The 14413-nt window shown below is 45.3% G+C and overlaps 1 protein-coding gene across 7 annotated transcripts in view; it reads right to left on the bottom strand.

Annotated features, from left to right (window-relative positions):
* The window catches only part of UBR4 (ubiquitin protein ligase E3 component n-recognin 4), a 126419-nt gene that overhangs the window by 30208 nt on the left and 81798 nt on the right, over nt 1-14413 (bottom strand). For 6 of the 7 annotated variants that reach the window (XM_045548561.1, XM_045548568.1, XM_045548564.1 and 3 more), the window contains 14 exons: nt 12807-12894; nt 12356-12549; nt 10549-10788; nt 9970-10108; nt 9132-9257; nt 8878-9006; nt 7542-7885; nt 5592-5682; nt 5173-5257; nt 4887-5014; nt 1815-1944; nt 1543-1700; nt 759-868; nt 92-233 (listed from right to left, as the gene is read on the bottom strand). In XM_045548561.1, the coding sequence (XP_045404517.1) occupies nt 92-233; nt 759-868; nt 1543-1700; nt 1815-1944; nt 4887-5014; nt 5173-5257; nt 5592-5682; nt 7542-7885; nt 8878-9006; nt 9132-9257; nt 9970-10108; nt 10549-10788; nt 12356-12549; nt 12807-12894 (2104 nt within the window). The remainder of the gene's footprint in view (nt 1-91; nt 234-758; nt 869-1542; nt 1701-1814; nt 1945-4886; nt 5015-5172; nt 5258-5591; nt 5683-7541; nt 7886-8877; nt 9007-9131; nt 9258-9969; nt 10109-10548; nt 10789-12355; nt 12550-12806; nt 12895-14413) is intronic. The other variant, XM_045548566.1, reaches the window with a different exon arrangement.

Here is a 14413-nt window from a genome sequence, read left to right as displayed (position 1 = left end):
TGCTTCTCAGCTTCATGGCAAAGTTTATATCAGAGTACAATGAAAGGAGAATTGGGGGAAGGGGGCTCTCCTGGACAGTGGGGAAGGATACCTTGGTGATGAGGTTGCCCACGTAGGGCAGGACTCCCCGAGCCGCCAGGTAGACTTTCCAGTGCGCGGAAGTGATGAGCTTCTGGTAGAGAGCCAAGTACTCAGCTGCACACTCCCCAGCTACGCTCAGCTCATCCAGGTAACTGCCAGCAAGAGGGACAGGGCACTCACTCACTGTTCGAGAACGCTAACAGTCCTGACGGCTCCAAGAGCTCCCCTTTCTCCTTCCATCTTTCCTATCTTCTGCTGTCTGCCTCTCCCTCTTTCTTCTAGAGGGCAGAGGGGAGGGCATCGAAGAAAACCCCAAACTTTCCACTTGAGAATTTCCCATACCTGGGAAGAATTCAGAGCACACTACAGGAAATGAATGCCACAGACTCTAAGCATTCATATTTTGGTGCTTATTGTTATGAGGATTAAAAAAATACATGCTCAGTACTTATGTGCCCCTAAGATCTCAATAAATATTAATTGCCACCGCTGTTACTACTATCACCAAAACTCAGCTTTTTAACACTTTGTTGTTTCTATGGTCTTCTACATGGAATGAGATGGTTATGGACCACACAGGTGTGCTTCTCATCACCCTGATACGGATTCCCCCAGGAAAGAGAGGAAGGTTCCAGATGAAGTCTAACCACACTCCCCAGCCCACCACCAAATGGTACCTGGTGAGGAGGTCGAGGACCTGCTGCTTGCGGCTAGGAATGGTGGCAAGAGCTTCCACGATGGTGCAGGCTGCCTGCCGTGCAGCCTGCGTTGCTGGAGTAAAGAGTACCTGCAGCACAGGGGAGAGGAGAGGCCCTGGGCTCAGATGACACACTGTCTCTCCAGGGCCCCCAGCAGGGCAGTCAGCTGCCACCCATCCAGGAGAAGTCCTCTGGGAACCTCTCTAGGAAAAGGTTAAAGGTAAAAATTACCAGCTAACACAAGATCCAACTGTTGTAGACTGGGCAAGAGGCTGCTAAGGAGGCTTTCTTCTTCATGGAGATTTCTCCATCAAGTAATTTAGGGAAAAAAACAAGCAAGGATTTTCCTTGATAATTAGCAAAGACTGATAGTTCTTTCGGATAGACACATACTGAATACTTTCATTTAATGTAAACCATGTATTTCATATTTTATGTATCAATAGACAAATAGATTCTCTAACATATAATTACTTCAGTCCTTTAAAACATTAGCTAGAAAGACGGAGGGAGGGAAGGACAGCAGAACATACAAAAGATGGGAGGAGAAAAGGGAACGGACGTGGGCAGGGAGGAGAGCAGAAAGCACAATGAGCTTGACAAGTCAGGCGAAGGAAGTTCTGTTTTGGCCAGTCTACCATGCCAGCTGCTGGAACCAAGAACTTCTACCCATTTCCCATTTGAAAGGAACCAAGAGTAGCAAAGAGAAAGAAGAGAAGGCAGAGCAGACATGAGGCCAGAGGCCCAGGAGATGGCCACTCACTTGCCGCAGCCAATTGTTATGTCCCAGTTTGAGATCCAAGGGGGAGGTCCTCTTCCCTCGACGACTCAGGAACTGTTTCCACCTCCACACGTACTTCTCAGTCAAATAGAGATGGCGGAGCTCCGATTTGCTGGGAGATTTTCCATTGCCATCTAGCCCTACAAGGCCAAGGATTGCAGGGATAGGTAAGTAAAAGAGAATTACAGAAAGTGCGGCTGTCAGGACAGAGGCAGGAGTGACTGGTTCCCCACATCTTCAAGAGTCAGACACACCTCTGATAGGCAAACACTTCTTCCAGGCTTCATAGGATGCCTTGGGATCTCTCTTGAGCCACAGCTGAGCCTGGGCGTGGATCTCATTGCAGTACGGCTTCACTGTGGTGAGGGCTTCAACAGGGACATCCTGGGGGAGGCGAGCAGAAAGACAGTCCAAGAGCACACCTGAGCCACAGCTCCATAGAATGGCACTGGCCACCCCAGGGGCAATGTGCAAAGGCAAGATCAGGAAGACGGACGTCCATATCTCTTATGCACAAAAATGTGTTCCTATTAAACCATTTTGATGCGATTTAGTAGTAAGCATCTCCACACTGAACTTAAGATGACTGATTGTTATTAACCAGGAGAAGCTGTAGCTGGCTTCCTACAGACAAACCCTGCAGCCACATACACTAATTCCTAAGGCTGATCTGCAGTTTTCCAAAGCATAAATCTTCAAGGGGTCACTGAGCAGTCTTCAGAATGTAAGCAGCCTAAAGTAGAACAGGCCTACACAGCAAAGAGCCCCAGACAGCACCCCAAGCCAGCAGTTCTCAAAATTTTTGGCCTCAGAACCCTGTTATACTCATCAAAAAATTATTGAGGACTTCAAAGAACTTTGTTTGTGTGGTTATATCTATCAATATCTACGTTAAAAATTAAAACTTGAGAAATTATTAAGATATTTATTATTAATTCATTTAAAAATAAGGAAAAAATACATTACTTGTCAACCTAAATAACATATTTTATATTTTCCAAAACAAAAATAATCTAGAGAAAGGAGTAGCCTTGTTTTATATTTTGGACAATCGTTTCATGACTGCCTGAAGAAGACAGCTGGATTCTTACACCTGCTCCCAAGTTCAAACTGCTGTGACACATTGCTGTGGCTGAAGTAGAGAAAAAACATCGGGCTTCACACCGATATACAATTGGAAAAGGGAAGAATATTTTAGTAGCTTTTTCAACTAATTGTGAGGTTTTTCTTTGATACTATATCAAAATTCAATAAATTATAGGTTCTTAAAGATTAGCTGTAATGTGGACTCTGAAATCACATCAGTAAACTTTTCACAGACTGTTACACTAAACCTCACTTTTACCAGTGTGATGCTGTAACATGTATTGGTTATTTAGAAAATACTGGTTCCTAGAGCATGTCAATTCTTTTTGAAGTGACAGGCTCACTGCATTCATTTTTGAGGAAAATGTCTGCCAAATACCCAAGCTGAATAACCACAATTTGCCCGTCAGCCGTTCTTTCAAGCACTAACTGGGTCCACGAGAAAAGCAGCTGGCTCAGCTTGCATCGCTCATAAGCACACGAGCGCTTTTCCTCGGGACAACCGTTGTACCTGGGGTACAGCAGAGGCACTTCTTGTGTACTTCTCATTTTGTCACACTCACCATTAAAAAGATTACACCCAAGAGTGGAGATTTAATAAAATTAATTTGTACTGCTTCATCAAGGATGTCCTTCAGTGAAACCACAGGGCAGTGTAGAACCACCTCATCACACTAGGGCACCGGTAGCCTCACCAGCACTAAAGGGTTTGCACCATCAGCACAAACATCAATAAAGTAAAAAGTGCAAATAGTATCTTAGGATAATTATGAAAACAGCTTTGTCTTCACAGATTCCCTGAAAGTCTTGGGAACACCCAGGGGTCTGGGAGGCAAATTTCAAGAACAGCTGCTCTCTCTAGGTTAAACCCGAGCAAAATGTGAACATCAACAGTGGGCCTCAGTGCTTATAGGGCAAGTAATTCTGTGAAAATCTCCTTTTGCCTCACACTGTGGAAAAAATGACAGTTACATAGGGGTGAGTCCCCTCTTTTCAATCAAGGGCCAATTGCATTTGCTAGGAATCAGCTCTGAGGTAAAATAATCCTTCATCAAAAGGAAAGAAGGAGGATGCCTTTCTGAGGACTGTCTGGCAGACCAGCACAAGGGGACAGTGAATTGTTCAACACTCAGCTTCCTCTCTGACCACAACCCCTAGCACTTGGTGCTCAGAGCGCAATTCTCCTGCCATGAGGACGCTGCTCCCCACTAAGGCACAGCCCATCAGATGGAGCAGGAATCAGAATGGCCCCTGGCCCAGCCCAGGTCAGCTTGGAGGCAGACAGCCTCAGGCACGGCCGAGAGGAAGAACTATGGCCAGCATATTCCACAAGCTAGGATGAGCGAGTCAATCTATAGTTCTGCTACAGTTATTTTAGGATAAAAACTTGGCTTTATTTATTCACTTAATAATTTACCAAGCAGTGATTATATGTTAGATAACATGCTATACACTGGACTTACAAAATATGACCACAGAGGTCTATAGGTAAAAAAGTATATATGTGTATATGTATGTATATATACACACACACACACACACATATATATATACACACATTAGTATGACAGTCCCTGGATTCAAGGAGCTCACAGCTAGTCTAGTAGAGGAGTGGATATTCTAAGGAGGAGCTGACAAAGTGAAAGGGAACATTCTAGGCAGAGAAAACAGCCCACAGCCACAGCTAATATTTAGAGAACTAACTTATGCAGACACTGTCCTGAGCACTTGATCTGCATTAAGTCATTTATTTTTCACAACGCTACAATTGGAGACTGCACTCACATTGTATAGATAGGAAAAGTGGGAACACAGGTCACTTGCCCACGGTCACAATGCTAGCAAATGGAAGAACTGGGATTTGAACTCAGTCTGCTTTAGAGCCTAGGATTTCCACCACTGCACCACACTGCATGTGCAAAGGCACAAGGGTAAGAAAGAACACAACACTTTCTGGAAGCTGCAAGTCATCTGATGTGACCGGAGAAAGAGGTAGTAGTCCTTCACAGTTAACCACTTTGCTCTACGCTTTGTATTTTCACGTTTATATCACTCTAAACTTCCTTCTCAAAAATCCCAACCCATCTCTGCTGAACTAAGGCAAAGGCCGCACTGGTGCCCATCCTGGTCAGGTGAGTTCAAGGTAGGGCAGAGGCCTTGAGGAGGCAGGGCACAGTGCTGGCCAGGGAATGAGGAGGGCCCTGCCCTTCTGTCTTAGACTTCCCTGCTCGGCCCAGTACCTTGTTCTTCTTGCTGGTCGGAGCAGGTGGTTTAATCAGCTTCTGCAGGATCCGCAGGCACATGAGGGTAATGTTCTCAACAACCACGGGAGTCTTAATGTTCACAGCCATGAGGAAAAGGCTGAGGGCTAGGGACGGTCAGGAAAGGCAGAGTCACAAACATAAACATACCACACCTGCTCTGGCAGAGGCTGCCCAAGAGTGGGTTTCCCTCCACCTCTCCCCCTCTGGTACCAGGACTGCACCTTGGGACCCCTTTCCTTTCTCTGAAATGCCCCTAACTTACCACAGCGTAACCGGAGCTCCCAGCAGCTGTCCTCCTTGGAGATAGAATCTGTCAGCAACAGCATTTCATACTGAAGGCTGCTTGCCTAGAAGGCCAACAGGAAGAGCCATGAGTACAGAAGTGTCCGAAGGGTCAGTCCAAGGACTGGGGTTAGGCCCAAGCTCTGATTCAAGGACTCGTAACTAAAATGTATGGTCCCAGGTGGCTCCACCAGAGAGACAAGGGAGAGACAGGGAGCCCCTTGTGCCCCAGTCTCTCTCCTGGGAAAGCCACCCTGGGACGTAAGCTCTGCCGTGTGCTGTACCTTCTCTCCCCAGTCACCACCACACGAGGCCAGGCGGAAAGCAGGCGCGGGGGACACCAAGGGACACACAAGGAACATGAGGGAGGAGTCAGAGAGGACGGCTGGGCCAGCTCACCAGATCGGGATTGGCCCAGTGGCCCTTCAGGGCTGTGGAGACTTTGCCAATAATCAGGTCGTTCATTTGCTGGGTGGCTTCTGGATTGTCTCTAGGGAGGCAAAGAAATGGAGTCCTGTTATTCATAATTGGTATTACCCTCCTTCTGCCTGAAGGAGCCCAGAGAAAATGAAACCAATGCCTAGGGTTACCTGGCCCCAAATATTCTATTCCCTTCCCCAGGGCAAGACTATAGCTTTAGCCTCACAAAATCCTGGTCTGTAATAAAAAGGGGCATGTCACAGCCACCTTGCCTGGGAAGAGACACTAACTGAGGGAAGAGCAACACCAACTTACAGGGTCCACGTCCCAGCCTGCAGAGCCACCAGGTGCTCCATGGTGTGTCACAGTCTCCCAAACCTGGGAGGTCACTCTCAGTCTTGGTCACAACTCTTTCCTCATCTTCTCCTGCTTTCACATCATTTCCTACAAGTCCCCCACTTTTCAGTCTATGCCCCTAACATTATTATTAACAAAAAACCAAGCTGTATCATGTCACTCTTTTGCTTCCCAACACATTTTGAATAGGACTCAAAGTCCTTACAATGGCCTAGACCCTACGGGACCTGGCCGCTAGCAACTTCTGACCTAACCTTCCTCCCCTTTGCTCCCCCACTGTATGCTCGTCTCCAGCTGCGTGGGCCCCCTCCTTGCTCCCAGCATTCCTGGCATGTGCCTGCCTCTCAGCTCTCCCCCTGCTGCTTCCGGGGCATGCAGCCCACTGCCAGAGATATTGGCGTGGCTTGTTTCCTTCTTTCAAGCAGGTCTTTGCTCAAGTGTCACCCCCTCATAAGTCCTCTTTGACCACCTTATCCAAAACAGCAAGTCCTCCTGCAATCAGGGTTGCCACTCCTGCTTTATTTTTCATCACAATCTTATTTCCTGACATTATAGTGTGTAATTATGTGTTTATTGCAGTTATCCCCAGCTAGAATGTAAGCCACGTGAGGGTAGGAACTTTATTTCATTTACCACTGAGTCAGAGTCTAGAACAGTGCCTGGCATTCAGCAGATACTAAATATCTGTTAAATGAATGAATAAATAATATAGCAAGTAACATTTATCAAGCACCTAACATGCTCTGGAATTTATGCCACATACTCAGTAAAAATACACATAAAGCTCTGGGTGCAGGATCTGGTACATACTAAGTACTCAAAAAAATGAGTTATTATTTACTGAATTATTTCATCCATCCTCACCACAAACCTTTAAGGTATTTACTATTATCAGTATTTTTCAGATGAGGAAAATATAAGCTCAGAGAAATTAAGTAATTTGTCCAAGGCATGTAGTACAAGGTATCAGAGACTAAACCCGGCCCTTTCTTATCCAGAGTCTAAGCTCTCTCTCCCTAGGTCCCACTGCTCCACCGCACTGGCTTCTTTTATGTGAGTCTTTTTCTTTCTTTTTTTCGGGGGGCGGGGGGGGGGGACAGAGTCTTGCTCTGTCACCCTGGGTACAATGCAGTGGCGTCATTATGGCTCACTGTAACCTCAAACTCCTGGGCTCAAGTGATCCTCCTGCTTCAGCCTCCCAGAGTGCTAGGGTTACAGGCGTGAGCCACTGCACCCGGCCCATGTGAGTCTCTCTTAAGTCCAAGTGCCCAGGCCCTCCTTTCTCCTCCCTCACCAGGACTCAGAGGTAGTTTCTTTGGGACACCACACTGGCACCAACAAAGTACAGGCCAAATATACCATTTACAAAGAAACCTAGGTTCCAACGCTCTTCCCAACTTTGCTAACCAAACCCTGGATATCTTGCCATTTCTCCTGTTATAAGCTACCTAACCTGTTGGGTAGTCAGAAGCACAATTTGGTGCACCCTCTAGCGCTCCCAGCATCACTGCTGCCACCAACCCCAGCGTCAGTAGGAATTACTAGGCCCGTAACTACAGTGCAGGCTCTGACCGAGTTAAGAGGCACATGAGCTGGCGGACCTCCTCCCGCATGGCTGCAGCCCCTCGGCGAAGATTGTAATCAAAGAGCTCCCGGATAAGGCCCTGGGAGACAAGGATGTGCCTCAGGGCTGGGTTGGTGGCCAGGGCCCGGAGTAGAGTGATACAATGCTCTGTGACAGCCGAGGCGCAGCCATAGCACTTGGTGGAGGAGGTGTGGCCACAGCCTAGGACAGAGAGGGCGCGGTACTGGCTGGCAGTGAATGTGGGCTGCACAGAGGTCCGGGATGATTTGGTGGCCGCCTCCCTTTGCTGCAGGTCATATTCCAACAACTCTTTGCGTGAAGCAAAAACTTTCTAAGAAGAAAAGACAAAAATAAAAGAAATTAGCTATTAAAAAGAGGAGAAAGAGGATGTTAATTGGAAAATTAGCAGCTTTGCTTTGAAAAAACTGTACATACATTATATAATTTAATCTTCTCAGTAACTTAACCCCCATTTTAAAGTGAAGGAAGCTGAACCTTAGAGGGGTTGGCTTGATGAAGGGAAGTGGCAGAGTCGAAACTCAGTCTCAGATGGCAGGCTCATGCTCTTAACTCCCACGTAACAAAGACAAAGGTCAGAAACTTATACATGTGTAGCAAAGATGGCATAATTTCAGGGAGCTGGCAAGGTAAACTGGTGGATCCCCTTGTAGGAGGCTCCCCTGTCTGTGGCCAGCCTCCCATCCATGGAGATTAGGTCTCTGTGACATTCCAACTGACATATGGCCCAGCCTGGTTGACTGCACTGGGTGTGTCCTTACCCCTTGCAGCCTGTAAAGAGGTCATATCAGAAAAGAGGGAACAGAATCTTGGCAACCAATTGTGTGGTTTTTTTTTTTTTTTTTTAAGACAGAGTTTTGCTCTGTCACACAGGCTAGAGTGCAGAGGCATCACCATAGCTCACTGTAACTTCAAACTCTTGGGCTCAGGCGACCCTCCTGCCTCAGCCCCCCAGAGTGCTAGGATTATAGGCGTGAGCCACTGCAGCTGGCCTTGGCACCCAATTTTTTAAAACCAGTAACCCATCTACTAAAAGATGGGTTGTTAATGGTCAAGAAAAACAGATCTACGCAGTCTTCCACCTCCATTATTCTCAGTTTTCTAGCATGAACTCAGCTCTCTGACCAGTGCCCAAAACCACAGTGGGAGAGATGCTGTTGGTGCAGCCACCTGCCTGCCTTTCCAGCTGGAGTGGGCAAGCGCTACACCAACAATTGAACTGCTGGCTGATGAAACAGCACTGCTTTGAAGACGACGTTGATAACCTGGACAAGACACATTCAAAAGCTGCTCCCAAGTCTCTACCTGGATGATTTTGGAGAGCTCATCAAAAGAGTTCTTGCAGTCTCCACAGTACTCCTGAGCCAACTGCAGGATGTAGCGATTCACACTGGCCGAGGTGGAGCTGATCCCCCCTGCTGTTCCGGAGTCATCCTGCAACCCCAAGAGGTAAGTTGTCAGACTTCCGCCCGAAGATGATCTCGCCCAGGGGCAGACTTCCAATCACGACCCAAGGCCCGCTCTCAATCTAAATGCCCTCCTGGCTTGGGATTGATTACCTGTGGCTTTTCTGGAGCTGCCTCATTAACTTTGCAGAGCAGGTTCTCCAGCTGTGGCCGGTGTCCCATCAGCTGATGATACACTCGATCAGCTTTGTCCAGAAGAGTGTTGATGTTGGATACAGCCTAGACAGGAAAAGAGTCCTGAGTGAAGGCTTTTCAGCATAATGACTTCCCCTGGGTAGTCCTAATTGCCAACCATTTACTGAAACATTTCCTATACGTCAGGCACTGTGTTTCACACATCTCTGTTCTTCACAATAATCCCAGGAGGTGGGTATGTTATATATATGATATATAATGATATACAATGCTGAGAGAAGTAGTTTATGCCAGGTCACACAAGTATTAAAAAGCACAGCTGGAATTAGGACTTTTGTCCTTCTGACTTCACAGCTAAATGTCCTTCCATTATCCCAGTAGTCCCCTCCGTTTGCAATGCCTTTTAATATCCAGACCCCCCAGGTAATGCCAGCTGGTGGGGAACTAGCCCCTGGACAAGCTATACTGAGGGAAGACCAACAGCCTCAATATGTAGCAGTCTGTGGAACAACACAGGGCAAGTCATCCACCTTCTTTCTGCCTTTCCAAATCCAAAGTTATTTGCCCCTTGAGATACTCTAGTTTCATTACCAACTAACACCTCTCTGAAATCCTGAAACCACGTGTTCCAGTATATTTTATGCCATTCTTTGCTCCTACCCAAAAGCTAGGCCCTGAAACTGCTGCTGAGTTGAGGAAGGCTTGAGCTAGAAGGAAAAGTGCACTGCACCATACAGCTTTGTCCAAAGTTCAGATCAAGGCCACTGCCCTAAGTCTAAGCCAGACCCAGCCTCACCTTCTTCCGGTCTTCCTCATTCTCAATGGGATCCACTGCACAGCAAGGCTTGGCATAGAGCATGAAGTCAAAGCGAGCATATTTACAGAAGCCACAGGCGTTGCAGAGAAAAGGATCCTTTTCGTCATAGTTGATGGATCTGAAGAACCAAAATGTTGGGGTCAGTGTAGCAGCAGAGGGTGGGTGGGGTGGAGATGACTCTGAGGAGATGGATTGTACCACATCTATGTTCTGGAAACTTTGCAGGGACTACTGAAGGGACATTAACTAATCAGTGACTTAAGTAACCAAATAAAAAGAAAGGAAGACCCAGAACTAAACATGAGGACCTCCCTCCCAGCCCTATACCCACCCCTGCCACAAGATGGGAAAACACACACACACACACACACACACACACACACACACACACACACACACACTCTTCCTCCTCCCTCTCTACCCTTGAACCCACTCTACATACCCATAATTCTCTAAATACCATAAGGGCACCAGTCACTAAAATTATCCACACTGAGACTGTCAGAAAAATACAAGGAACATGCACAGCCCTGGTCTGGGGAACGACCATTGGCTTACCTGCATTTGTGACATTGATACACATTCTCCCCACAGTTGCCACAGACCCCTGGGTTGGCAGGAACTGAGGCACTACAGCGTGGGCACTGCAAGGTCTCTGTGGAGGCTTGGTAGTTTTCATAGAAGTCTGCGAACTCAATCATCAGGTTGGAGGCTACGATGGGCAATGGCAGGTCAATCTTCACCTCTGTCTGCCCAGGGGTCAGCTGAACCTTCTTGGCTTTGTGCCAGCGAGCCGGCCTAGGAGAGACAGTGTCAGAGGGAGAGACAGAGGGCCTGAGATCCTCTCATTTAACCCTCAGTGATGACAGTCTGATGAGACGAAGAGAAAGACTGTCCTATGTATTTTTCTAAGGCAATTAAGGGGGAAAAAAATCTATCAAATAATAGCAAGCTAATTAAAAAAAAATTTCCCCTGTCTCTATAAAAAAGAAAGAACATACAAGTGCTTTAAGTTGTTACAGATGATACCTTTTGACATTCCAAAAAAACAACAGAAATGCATATCAAGGGAAAACATTACTCTAAAAGCATGCCACAATGAAGCCTATAATCCCAACAGATACAGCGATGACTGCCACTGAGGTCCCATCGTGACCCAACCTTGGATAAAGCTAGGCTGGCTTTAGAGAGGCAGAGGGACATAACCAGAGTCTGGACAAAGTGTTAAGTAAAGGTCTAAGGTTAAAGTCATATAATAATTTAGAGGTGATTTTATTAATACAATTAGAGCCAATATTTACTGAGTACTTAGTATGTGCTAAGCTCTGTTCTTAGCACTTTACATATACTAACTCATTTAATCCCTAAAATAACACCCTGAGTGTTATTTTACAGTTACAGAAATTGAGGTTAAGTAACCTTTCCAAGATCACAGAGCTCAGAAGTAGAGCTGGGATCTGAACCCACATGGTCTACCAGCAACCGTGCTGACTCAACACAATAGAAAATCACATCACCTCCTCTAGAGGGGAATGGGTTATCCTAATGGGCAGCTTCTACTTTCAGGTCACCAATGTTAAACTCTGTTTTTCAAAGGAAGAAGAGGAAACATCCTTTAGGCAGACTCCTGGCCATCTGTTGATGTGGAACACTAGCCTTACTCTGTCTCTTGGAATAATAGCAATACTTCTGTGTGCAGAATAGCACTGCAAGTTTTAATACTCAAGTAGTATCTACCTATATTCTCTGTCCAACAGCAATGTCTGAAACTTCAATAAAAAGAGATTTGTCTCTGTGAAGGCCAACATGACAACCCATGCTAGTGCCTCTTTTGGCCCATATAAGACACGCCCTGATTCGGACACTGGGTACACAGGCTAGGAAGATCCAACATCAGCAGACAGAGGGAAGGCACCATGCAGAAATGGAAGGAATGTGTACTAGAGAAGTTTCCTGAGTAACACTTCCTGCTCTATGAGCAAGAGCATAGCTGTCTTAATCCAAGTAATGACAACTATTTCCCAATATAGAAGGTTTTGTATAAGAATAGAACTGCTCTAGTTAAAATGGGAATGAGAAGCCTGGCAGTTTCCTCGCTCTGCTTCCCCTCCCTAGGTGGGCTATTATGGAGCTTCCATAGACCCCTGGGGCTCCACTGGACTAATTTAAAACTAATCTTTGTCAACATCCTTAGGAACTGGGGTTTCACTTTCATCCCTCAGCCCACAAACGAAGTAGCTAAAAGGACATACTAGGCCTCTAGGGATATGCTGCTTTACCCTGTTCCCAGAACCAAAATCAACGGCTGGTGTTGAGCTTTACAAACCTGCTGCCCCTCACCCCCTGAGCCTAAAAAAGCCCATACTTGTTTTTCAACTCCACGATGGCCTGCACAGTTCGGTTGTTGTAATATAGGTTGATGGTCCGCACCATCTTGGTCCGTTTCAGATCTCCAATTTTCACTGTCACTTTGCTGATGGTATGACTGCCAATGAGCTTCACAACCTGCTGGGTGGTGGTGTATCGCGTGTCCACTTTAATAGAAGACAGCTTGATATACTAAATACAAGAGTACCCAAAACACAGTATTAGTTCAAGATTCATCCTGCCTTCTTAGAAATTCATCAGTGTAGCCCACTGTTTATTCACAGATAAAGTTTCTATTTAAGGTAATAAATGTGGCAGATAAGGATTCCTACTATTGGTGACCAACCATTAGGAGAGGAACATCTATGTGAATAACAACCCACCTCTAGAAACAAGAAACTCACTGGACTATAAATCTCAGAACTGCTCGTGTTAAAGATGTTACTCACACAAAACGGCACTTCTGGATTATTACACACCAGGCAGGGATCGCTCTCCAGGTAATAGCCATCAAATTCCACTAAGCCAGACAAAGTGCTAAGGAAGAAACCAGTTTTAGCATAAGGAAATTGTTGTCTTAGGAAGCACTAAGCTTCATAAAGGAGCCATGACAAAGGAATGGCTCAACATCCCCCAAAACGAGCCCCACTTTGTGAGAACACAAGGAAATAGGAGAAATCCCAATAGGGTTTAGAAGTCACAGGAAGGAAATTTCAACCAATTGACCTTAGATGTTTCCTATCTTAAAGCTATCCTTCACGAAAATCCTAAAATGCATTAAAATTTGAATCAAACGTACAATTAAATTTACTCAAAATCATTGAACTACACATTTAAAATAGGCAAATTTTGTAGTATATAAATTATACCTCAATAAGGTTTTTTTTTTTAAGAATAGTCACTACTAAACTAGGGAAATAATAAACTCAATTTAACCAATGCTCTCTTTAAAAAAAAAATTTTTTTTAAGGAAGACATTTGTTGTAAACTTGTTTTATCTTATTTCAACTTAAACCCTTGAAACTAGAGACTTTTTTTTTTTTGAGACAAGTCTCACTTTGTTGCCCGGGCTAGAGTGAGTGCTGTGGCGTCAGCCTAGCTCACAGCAACCTCAAACTCCTGGGCTTAAGCGATCCTACTGCCTCAGCCTCCCGAGTAGCTGGGACTACAGACATGCACCACCATGCCCAGCTAATTTTTTCTATATATTTTTAGTTGTCCAGATAATTTCTTTCTATTTTTTAGTAGAGACGGGGTCTCGCTCAGGCTGGTCTCGAACTCCTGTCCTTGAGCGATCCACCCGCCTCAGCCTCCCAGAGGGCTAGGATTACAGGTGTGAGCCACTGTGCCCAGCCGAGACATTTTTAATATTAGGTTATTAAGTATGAAATGTCCAATTTCCTTAAGTACTAAGTTTGACAGCTGGTATCTCTGACATTTCACTTTGACACTTCTTGCTTTATTTATATTGAGAAGGCACATCCTCAGTCTTACAAACACAGGTTTTGGCTTGTGATTATCTTTCACATTTTTTTAAAGCAATTTTTGTGAAACCATGGGTAAGTCAAAAATATGTGTTATTTTCGAGTATGAGTTCCATCATGGAACCAATGCAGCACGGACAGCTAGAAATGTGAATGAAGTATTTGTGAAGGATGTGGCTAATGAATGCATAGTATGTCAATGGTTTGACAAGTTCTGGTCTGGCTATTTCAGTCTTGAAAATGAGCCACGTGGGCGACCTGAGACCATGGTGGATAATAATGAATGGAAAGCAGTAGTGGAAGCGAATCTATCTCAGCGTTTTACAAATTCATCAAACACCTTTCACAATTTCATCGCCTCTCACTCTCCAGGTTTCTTCACTGCTGGCATAAATAGCCACCCTTAAGACGGCAAAACTGTGTCAATAGTTTAGACGCATACTTTGATTAATTGTACTGCTTCTTATTTGAGATATAATAAACTACACTTTTGATTTGAAATTGGATATTTCATATTTAATGACCTAATATTACTGCTACCAAACTTTGAATTCAGCAATTATATGTTTTGA

The sequence above is a fragment of the Lemur catta genome, chromosome 3, assembly GCF_020740605.2.
Source record: "Lemur catta isolate mLemCat1 chromosome 3, mLemCat1.pri, whole genome shotgun sequence".
NCBI lineage: Eukaryota > Metazoa > Chordata > Mammalia > Primates > Lemuridae > Lemur > Lemur catta.
This window is presented reverse-complemented; position numbering and strand designations above follow the sequence as displayed.